Below are 10084 nucleotides of genomic sequence, written 5' to 3'. Positions count from 1 at the left end.
TCAGAACAGGTAATGAGCAGAAGAAGATGTCTCATTGTCCCTTAATAGGGGAACTGGTGATTCACATCACTGCCTGCATCACTCGTGGATGGTAATGTGAGTGCCCTGCAATGACGTATCTGGAACAGAGGAATGCAGATGTTCACCCCTGGGATCTCTGGGGACAAATTCCATCCTGCCAAGGAGTAAGGATCATAGTGTTTGGATATATTGTTAGGGATTGCTGCATGCCAGCCCAGTGGGGTGAAGCAATGCTGGGGCTGAGTGGGGTGAGGGTAGCCCTGGTGACCCCTACCCCATGTTGTCTGTGACGGAGGCTCAAACCTGCTGCATGCGAACCAGCCCTCCTCATGCCTCAGTTTACCACTTGTAAACCCACACAGTGTCTGCAGGTAGAAGGGGCTGCCCCTCAGCTGTGCTGGGTGGCTGCTGAGCACACATGAAGCATGAATTCCATGATGAAGCTTTGCATGAGTCCCCGCAAGCCCGTGTAGGTAAACCCTGAGCTGTTTTGGAGCCAGCAAGGTGAGTAGCTGCAAGCAGTGCAGGAGGAGCAGCAGCCCAGCATTCAGCTGCTTTGTCTGTGATGCTCAGCTGTAGCTTAAGAGCATTGCAACAGAGCAGTGAGGGTGCACAGCAGTAGCACAGCGTGGCATGACTGTTGATCAAACAGGTCTGTGATGAGGAAGTGTGCCTGAATCCAGATGCCGGTCACACGAACCACCCTGAACCGCAGATCAGAGCGTTCTCAGGTTGTTTGATATCCAGGTAGTCTCATGAACGCCGCAGGGTGAAAAGATCCAGCTGGAACAGGGAAAGGAGCAATATTGGTGTTTGACAGAGAGGTGAGGAGAACTGAAGTGGTCACAAAACAAGTGTGTGGTAGAGATCATAGAACCACAGAATGGTTTGTGTTGGAAGGGACCTTAAAGCTCATCCAGTTCCAGCCCCTGCCTTGGGCAGGGGCACCTTCCACTAGAGCAGCTTGCTCCAAGCCCCTGTGTCCAACCTGGCCTTGAACACTGCCAAGGATGGGGCAGCCACAGCTTCTCTGGGCACCCTGTGCCAGCGCCTCAGCACCCTCACAGGGAAGAACTTCACAATAAAGAATTCCTTCCCAGTGTGCTGCAGCATGGGCATGAGCAGCGGTGTCCCACCCATGGGGTAGTGATGGCAGTGGTGGTGGCATCCACAGGGTACAAGTGTGCCATGCATGGGGTACCTCTCATGGGCTCTGAGCCTGGTATCAGTCTCTCCAGGTCCCTTGTCCCCTGGGCCCCGAGTGACCTGGCTCTGCGCTGCCCGACCCTGTGGAGCCCCGACCTGAGTCCACCCAGCCGTGCTCACAGACCCGCTCCCGGCACTCGCACCGGGAAGCCGCCTCCTGCACAAGCCGCCGGCAGCCGCACGCTGCCTGCGGGGCGGGGAAGGGGGGGAGCTGCTTTTGACTTCTTCTTCCTCTCTATTCACTGCCTTTGTGTTCCCCCAGGACCGGGACCGGGACCGGGACCGCGCTCCGAGGAGCCGGGAGCAACGCGGGGCCGCCGCCCCGACGGGACCGATGGGCGCATCCCCCCTCCCGCCCCGCACCGCCCCCGGCCCCGCCCGCCCCGCGGGCCGGGCTCCGCGGGAGCCGCCGCTCGGCCGGAGCGGGGCTGGAGGCGGCGGGTGAGTACGGCGGCGACGGGTCCGCGGGTGGCGGGACACGGACACGGGCACCCCGCGATGGCCTTGCCCGACGGGAGGAAGGCGGCGGGGGCAGCGCAGCCCCCGGCCCGGGGGTGCCACCGGGTGATGGGCACGGCTCGAGAGGGGACGCGGGGTTCGCATCGCCGCCGTCGGGGCGGGAGAGGCGGGGACTGGTCCTCATGGAGCACGGCGGGGGTACATGCGCTTTGTCCTGCGAGGGGTCCCCTCCATCAGAGCCTGCCTTTGGGAGGTGGTGGCACAGCGCGTCTCGGATGCTCCTCTGGAAGCATCGTTATTACTGTGGTCTGGATGGGTACCAATCCCCTAATTGATAATAGTAATATAGGAGTAGTAGTAATAATAATAGTAATAATAATAATACCACCAAATTCAGGTAGAGGCAGGGAGGAATCTCCCTAATGACACCCTCATGCTTCGCTGTGTCTCTCCCTGGTGTTCCTTTTGGCACATTTAATGTCTTCATCCGCATGGCGTGCGGCAGGACAGGCTGTCAGCGCCGTGGAGGGACATGGGCTATGGAGGTGGGTTTTGTCCTGGTGGCACTGGGGGAGATTCAAAACTCTTTTCGTTTTCTCTTGTAGCTGGAGAAGAGTGTTTTTCTGAGTAATGCTTAGTAGACCCTATGAATCACCATCTGCATAACTTTATATGGGGGATGCTATTCTCAGCATCTTAGTAGAACTATGTAAACTATTAACATTCGTAGTTGTTTGTACATGCAACATACAAGTCTATTTCCTTGGAAAGGCTATTCCAAAGCAGGTCAAAGGAGGAGACAGGAGAGAACAAAACGTTGGAGTGGCTCAGCAGGTAGAGACGGGCGTTTGGGAGCTGTCTTTGGAGGAGCAGCCGCTCCTTGGAAGCCTCACTGGGATGCTGAGTGTCCCGCAGTGGAGCCAGGGGCAGGCTCAGGGAGCAGGAACTCGGGTCCTGTCCTGGTCTCACGTCTCGCTTCCTGCTCTTTTGCCCCGTTCTCCCGAAGGTTGCTGTGCTAAGGAAAACGTGGTGGCTCTTGGAAAGAGGCTCAGGAGAGCTGTGCCAGCCCTGGCAAGGGGCAATATCACCCTGCACGGAGGAGCCACCTCTGCACACGCATGGTGGGAACACGAGTAGGCTGGGGGAGCGTTCAGCGCTGCTCCCCGCGGCGCTGGGTTTGTCAAGAGAGAGGAGTTTATTCTCTGGAGCTGTCAATCCGTCACTCCCAGAGCTCCCCGCCTTCCCTCCACATCCGCCTCCCCCTCACTGCCACCGCTCCCAGATGTGCGCAGCGCCGGGGATGCAGAATTCCCTGTGCTCAGGCAGCAGCTTCCAAAGCTCACACAGAGAATCGCAGAATCTCCCAAAGCTCGCCAAGCTGACCCCAAAACATTCCAGCTCTCGGTGCTGCTCCAATCCTGGCTTTCAGTTTGGGTTGACTTGTTGTTCCCATGCAGCTGGAGCGAGAGATGTGCCATAGGGGTATTTTGGATTGTGGCTTACAGGGCCTTGAGCAACCTGCTCTAGTGGAAGGTGCCCCTGCCCGTGGCAGGGGGTTGGAACTGGGTGGGCTTTAAGGTCCCTTCCAACCCAAGCCAGTCTGGGATTATATGAACACTGGCTGAAAACCTGCCAGGAAGATGTGATGCTCTCAAAAGGAGTGGGATTCATGGGTCAGGTGAGTCCTTGCGCTCTCCTCAGCATCTACAGCTGCAAGGCGGTGTAAGCCCAGCTTGTCTGCTGTGTGCTGCTCACATCAGGAGGTGAGTTGGAGCATGCTGATCCCTGACAGCACCTAACAGCATCTCTGACAGTCTCTTCTCTGTCTCAGCTCAGCCAAGCCCCAGCCATTCAGGAGGGAGCATCTAAACATGCCCCCTCCTCATGGGGGGAAGCTCTGCCTCCTCCCAGCCCAGGAACACCACCTCCTTCCCTGTGGGTCCCTGTGGATGTTGCTGGGGACCACTGGCTGGGCATCAATTTGGGATCATGACCACAGGACGAGCATTCCAGAGGACTGGGAGGACACAGGGCTCCCAGTCCTGCAGCCTTCCTGCAGGTGTCCTAAATCCCACTTCTCATGGGATTCCTTCATTAAAGGTAGATTAGATCAACTGGTGTGTCTTTCACTACAAAGTAATTTGTCCTTTCCATTTCGTGGGCCCATCTGATAAATAATGGTTTGAAATAATGTAATTCCACATGTCCTTGATCACAGCAAGTGTGTGCTGGGCTCTGCTCCCTGCCCGCTCCAGATGGGTGCTTCCAGATCTCAGGGTGCAGTTTAAGTCCCTGCTGCAGGAGGAGAGCCCTGCCTGGAGGAATGGAAACCGAAGCCACCAGGTTATCCTCATTTCACTGACATGCAGGCAAAGTGATGAAGGCAGAGGAGGGGATGGAGCATGGATCCTTCAGCTTTCCATTCACCTTTGTGCTTGAGCCCCATCTCCATCCTGGCTGTGCCCTGGTGTGCATCCTCTCCACTGGCACTCCCACAGCTCTAAACCCTCGCAGAGGAGTCACCCAGGACTGGATCTCTAAGGGGATGCTGGTGCTTGATTCCCACATGATCCAAAGCTTTTTGTCCATCAAGAAGTGGGAACTGAACCTGCACCTTGTTGCTGGGCGGTGAGCAGGGCCAGAGGGGACGTGGTGGGTCCTCTTTTCCATCTGGTTAGCTGGGAGCTGAGGATCCCCAAGCCGGGATGCTTGTTGTTTGCTGCTGAAGGCAAAGGGGAGTAAGAGCCCCACAGAGATCAGAGCTGAGCAGTGCCAACCAGCAGGAACACGTGGCATGGCCTCATCTCTTTGCTTGTCAAACCAACCCCAAACCACCCTGCTAGGGTAATGAAGGCGGTGATGACACCTATGGGATCGATAGTGCTGGGGAGCTGAGAAGGTGTGTGTTGGAGCTGACCCACAGGAGCGAGACTTTGTGTACAAAGGCAAACTTAGATGAAGATTGAGCAGCCTTGACAGCATCAGGGTGTTTATCCCACCTTCAGAATAAGCCTCCCTGCTTCTGGGGTGTCCCAAAGTGGGTTACTAAGAGCCTCATAGATCTCAGTGCTCTGCTGCCTCAGCCACCCCAATCAGCAGAGCACAAACACCTACTTCAGTGGTAAGTCATACCCTCTCCAAGGGTTTAGCTTGCATCCAGCACATTCCTGACTTTTAACGGAGGTATGGATGGATTCCTGCTCCCATCCTCGCCCTGAGCTTGGCTGTGGCAGGGAGTGCAGCTATAGCAGGCCACATCAGTGATGGGAATGCTCACTGGGGTCCCTGCTCACTGGGTGTCTCAGGAGCCATCCCTAAGTGAGGTCCCTCTGCCTTGTCAGCACGTGAGGGGGTTTTTCCCTCCTGAAATAGCAGCCCTGTGGCTTTCAGAGATGTGCTTGGCTCTTTTCCCTGAGAAAGCCCCAAGTCCCCTTGGGGCTGTGGGCTTTGGAGCAGGGATGCCAGACACCTCCTGTCACCGCAGCGCTGATTTACCCCCGGTTTCAGAGGAGAAGCCATGTGCACGGATAATGCGGGAGCCATCACATCTTAAATTTATGTCCCTCTCCTTAACCTCTTCCATAAGCCTTGCTTTGATCAGAAACCCTGCTGGCGTTCCTCCAAGCTCCGGAGGAAGTCTGGAATAGAACCTAAAGGCAAGAGCTATGCAAGTCCCTGGAGCTGCCTCCATAGCTCCCCTGGCTGGGGCTTCCATCCTGCCTCTGTGGAGCGTTGCCTTGTAATTGAAAATGAGGATGTTGGGAGGTTTATGCATCCAGACTGGCATCCGACTTCTCTCCGCACAAGGGCTTCCCATTGAGATGGGGAAATGCCTTTTCTGATGGCCAATACGTGCTGGCCAAGTGTCTGCAACCCACAGAGAGGTCCTAACTCCGTCTTTTTCTCCTCTAGCAGCTCTTCCTTGACCTTATCCCTCTCAACTCCTTTCTTGTCTCGCAGGACTCGGGCTCTCTCATGCCTTGCCTCCCTCTTCCCCCCTGCTAAACCCTCCTTCCCAAGGATGGCAGCCGCCTCATTCCGCTACGGCATGACCATCACCGGGGCCGTGCTGCTGGTGACGGGGACGCTGTGCTTCGCCTGGTGGAGCGATGGGGAAGTGGGATCATCAGCCAGCACCGGCGCTCACCTCCTGCCTCCCCGGGAGGCCGAGGCCGTGCCCAGCTCCTCCTCCTCCAGCGCCTTGCTCCGCTCCATCAGCTTCTTCTGCTGCGGCATCGGCGGCATCCTGCTCCTCTTCGGGCTGCTCTGGTCCGTGAAAGCCAACGCCAGGGTGGTGTCCCGGCGCTACCAGTACCATTTCCCCAGGGACCTGCAGTACTTCACCGCGGAGCCCCCGGAGAAGTGGAACTGCAGGTGGGTCCCTGCATAGTGGTGGTGGGGGGAAGAAGGTGAGGGTGGGTTTGACCCAGCACTGCCATGTACCAAAGCCTGCTCATGAGCTCAGATGAGCCGTAATGCCACTGTGCTGCCCCATTCTGGGCTCTGCTCCTGCTCCATGAGCAGATGCTCTTGGGGTGATGGTTTTAAACTGAAAGAGGGGAGATTTAGGCTGGACGTTCTTTACAATGAGGGTGGTGAAGCACTGGCACTGGTTGCCCAGAGAGGCGGTGAATGCACCATCCCTGGCAGTGTTCAAGGCCAGGCTGGATGCAGTTCTTCATCCAGTTGAAGATATCCCTGCTCACTGCAGGGGATTGGAACAGGTGAGCTTTGAAGGTCCCTTCCAACCCCAACTATTCGATGATTCTATGGTCCTCTCCTCCTTGCAGGCACTCTCCATGCCCACACTGGCTGCTCCCGCATCCAGCTCAGCTGCAGATGGCTCTCTTTGCCCTGCAGGGCCATCACCAGCCGAGGCAGCATCTCCTTAGCAGAGCCACCAAGCAGAAAACTACATTGCTTTTCTGGAGGAAGGTCCGGATTTGGGGGGAGGGATTTGTGTTATCCAGACCTCCGGCTTTGAAACCTTCCCCAGCACCACAGTTCTGCAGTGCTCTGTGAGGACGAGGGGGTTTATGGCACCCTTAATGGAAGCAAAGTCTATGTTAAAAGGGAGTTAAAAGGCAAAAGGAGCAGGACAATAATCCTTGGATTGGCATTAAACTGGGAGCACAGGCAAAGAGTCCTTCTACAAAGCCTCTTTTGGGCTGTGGAAAGACCCCTCACTGCTTGTTGTGTCCCCAGACTCCCCCTCCGTGAGCCTGAGCTTTATTCCCACTTCTCCATGTAAAAGCTTTCTGATCAGAAGGGTTTCTTTTCCAGAGGCTGCTGTGGAAGCGGAGCCAGCCGGCCCTTCCCAGTGCTGCCCTATGGGGTCACAGCAGAGATCTTGGCTCCGGCATGAATCGGGCTCTGGGGAAAAGCAGCACAAAAAGAAACTCTCAAGAACATGAATCCATAAAAATTCAATGGGAGTGGGAAGCACGTTCCTGGTTCTCCAGGGGTTTCAATGCCCATCGGAGCATCCGGGGGTGAGAGCCTGAGCCGGGCTGGGGAGGTTTCCTCCTCCCATGGTGGGCTCTGCTGGGCCTCCCATGAGGAATGTCCGCTTCCCAGAGCTCCCAGCTCCCATCCCAATGGGAAGGCAGCTTCCTGGCACTGCTGGAGCTGTGGCAGCTCCTCCAGCCCCAGCTGTGCTGGCACTCACTCAGCAAAGCATCCTGTGCTGGGAGAAACCCTCCTCTCTGCATTGCCAAGGCAGCATTCCTCTGTGAGCTGAGGCCATGGTGCGGATGCTTGGAGCGGTAGGTGTGGGGTATGGGACTGCCAGTTTGGGATGGAGGCATCCCAGTGGAGCATCACAGCTTTCCCTTTGGACCAGCTGTGCCTCTCCAATACCCACAGCCTCCCTGAGCGCACAGCACTGGGTTTCTATGTGTGAAAGCAAGAGGATGCTGGGTCGCTTTCAGAGCCTCCTCGCCTTTGGGGCTGCACCCAGGGTGCTGAGCAGGACCTGGCACAGGGCAAAGGTTGGTGGAGGCTTTCCCTGTACACAAGCTGTGTTTGCTCAGCAAAGTGCTGCTGAAGTGGCTCCAGGCCGTGCATGGAGGGCTCTGGTGAGTGGGATCACATTGAATCGGGATGCCTGGTGCCAAAGTGCTCCTTTGGCAGCCTCTGTGCTTTGGGGGTGGCTTTGGGGTTGGGCAGGTGATGAGGATGCTCTCCTGCCCAGTGCAGTGCACAACTGGGGGGGGGGGGGGGGGCAGATGTCCCCAGAGCCTTCACCTCTGCTGTTTTGTGGCCATCACACCTGCAGCTGTAGCCCTTAATGCTGGTGGAGGCAGCTCTTCAAGGCTGCCTTGCCAGGCTGCCCTTCCTCTTGTTGGGTCAGGGGTTATAAACACAGTGGGAACGGGGTGATGTGACCTTGTCACAAGGTCTGATGAATGGTCCCTTCCTCCTGCATGGTTCCCTTCCCTTCTGGTGCTGGGAATTGGCTGACATGGGCTTGCCTTGACCCTGGGCATGCAAAACCTGCCCAGGTGCCATCCCCAAAACACATGTGCCTAGCATGCTCAGGGATGCTCCAGCAGATGGGGGAGGATGATGGCTGAGAGGCTCCAGTTGATGGGACACAGGGATGATCTGATTGATAGTGCTACGGGATACTCTGGTTAATGAGCACCAGGATGCTCCAGTTGATGGGACATGGGGATGTTCTTGTTGACAGGGCTCTGAATTACTCCAGTTTATGGGTGCTGGGATGCTCCAGTTGATGGGTGCCAAGGTACTCCGGCTGATGAGGCTGTCCCTGCTTGATGGAGCACAAGGATGCTCTGGTTGACAAGCACTGGGATGCTCCAACTGACCTGGTGCACTGCTGTGTTTCTTCCCTTGCAGCTCCTGGGACGCCAGCGCCATCCCCACCTATGAGGAGGCTCTGACCTGCAGACCTGCCCACGACACCGCAGCCTACATCCACCCTCCGGGGAGGAAGGAGGAGGAGGAGCTCACTCCGCCCCTGTACCGCTACCTGGAGGAGGACGAGGGCTGGCAGTGCGGCCGCCGGCGCAGCTCCTCCGACAGCGCCTTGTTCCGCCCCAGCCCGTCCTGGCTGGAGACCCAGGACCCGGGGGAGCCGCAGGCAACGCCTCCCCCCAGCTATGAAAACATCAGCGTGCGGGGGGTCTGAGCTGGGGGCTTCAAACCCAGCCCCTTCCTTTGCTTGTGGGTGAGGAGGGGAAAGGGTCTGCGGCTTCGCGGGCCGTCGGGATTGCGGGTCCCTTGGGAATGCGTTCGGAGCGGGAGGGGGGGAGTGTCACGGGCATGTTTGAAAGCCTTGGTGTTTGTAATAAAACCACTGCTGGTTGCACATGCTTTGCACCCCCTGCTCTGAGCCTCCCTGGGGCTGCCCGCCCAGCGCAAGAGCAAGACCCGCAGCAAGACACAAGGAGTCTGGCAGAGAAAAAGCAGCCCCGTGCTGCCCCGTTTGCTCCTGCGCCTTTGCAATGCCCCTTCCAGCCGGATCCATCCCTTCCACCTTGCTTTCCCTGCACGCTGACTTCCCATGCATCGCTTCATTTGGTTTGGAGATGTTCAGTGGCTCGTGTGCGTTTTCAGAGCATCCAAGCGCGCTTGGTATTCCAGGCAGCATCCCATGCAGACACCCTGAGCACAGGGCACAGCTCCCTCCCTGCTTGCCACGGCCGGGTGGGCAACATTGCCCAGAGGAAACGTTATTTCTCCTTATTTTGGTGATTAAAATACAGATAAGAGGGATAGGACAAGGGCAATGGCTACAAGTGAAACGGGAGACTGAGATGAGCTCTTAAGGCAGAAGTTCTTCCCTGTGAGGGTGCTGAGGTGCTGGCACAGGGTGCCCAGAGAAGCTGTGGCTGCCCCATCCCTGCAGTGTTCAAGGCCAGGTTGGACACAGGGGCTTGGAGCAAGCTGCTCTAGTGGAAGGTGTCCCTGCCTGTGGCAGGGGGTTGGAACTGGATGAGCTTTAAGGCCCCTTCCAACCCAAACCAGTCTGGGATTCTGTGGATGGACAACTGTCCCGGGGGCTGCTGCTGCTGGTTGCTCCATCCCACCACAGTAATGAGCTGCTACAGCCAACACAAAACATTCTTTAGGATACAATAGATTGCTTTTCAGAAGCCGGGTACATGTGCTCCCGTGTGGGCAGCAAGCAAGGGATCAAACTGAAGGGGGATTAAATCCACCACCGCTGTCGGCTGTTGGATGTGTGGTGTGAAGGGGACACCTTCCAACGCTCCAGCTCCATCTTAAGCAAACGCAGGGCACGTGGACCAACCCCATTCCATCCTTCCCTGGCTTTAGCCTCTCCTTCACAGCCCCACTGCTGGCTCCCCAGCACCCTGTCCCAACCCACCAGCCTCCGTCCAGACCCCGGCGCGCTCCCTCCTTCCCTGCC

General features: G+C 57.2%; 1 protein-coding gene across 1 annotated transcript; it reads left to right on the top strand.

The window, feature by feature from the left end:
* Positions 1-1561: 1561 nt before the first annotated feature.
* Positions 1562-9019, top strand: TMEM61 (transmembrane protein 61). The gene is made up of 3 exons (XM_061451048.1): positions 1562-1668; positions 5647-6060; positions 8548-9019. Exons 1-3 carry the CDS (start codon positions 1562-1564, stop codon positions 8837-8839), a joined length of 813 nt encoding a protein of 270 aa, XP_061307032.1. The 3' UTR covers positions 8840-9019.
* The last annotated feature ends 1065 nt before the right edge of the window (positions 9020-10084 follow it).

Source organism: Pezoporus flaviventris, unplaced genomic scaffold (genome assembly GCF_033815535.1).
Source record: "Pezoporus flaviventris isolate CSIRO_AGI_PZ_B2104156 unplaced genomic scaffold, CSIRO_AGI_Pfla_v1 ptg000013l, whole genome shotgun sequence".
Classification (NCBI taxonomy): Eukaryota; Metazoa; Chordata; class Aves; order Psittaciformes; family Psittacidae; genus Pezoporus; species Pezoporus flaviventris.
The sequence above is the reverse complement of the archived record's forward strand: the minus strand, read 5'-3'. Positions and strand labels throughout refer to the sequence as shown.

Coding starts and splice junctions, on each gene's coding strand:
- TMEM61 (XM_061451048.1), top strand. CDS start 1,562: ATGGGCGCATCCCCCCTCCCGCCCCGCACCGCCCCCGGCCCCGCCCGC. Junction 1,669..5,646: donor AGCGGGGCTGGAGGCGGCGG/GTGAGTACGGCG, acceptor CTTGTCTCGCAG/GACTCGGGCTCTCTCATGCC. Junction 6,061..8,547: donor CCGGAGAAGTGGAACTGCAG/GTGGGTCCCTGC, acceptor CTTCCCTTGCAG/CTCCTGGGACGCCAGCGCCA.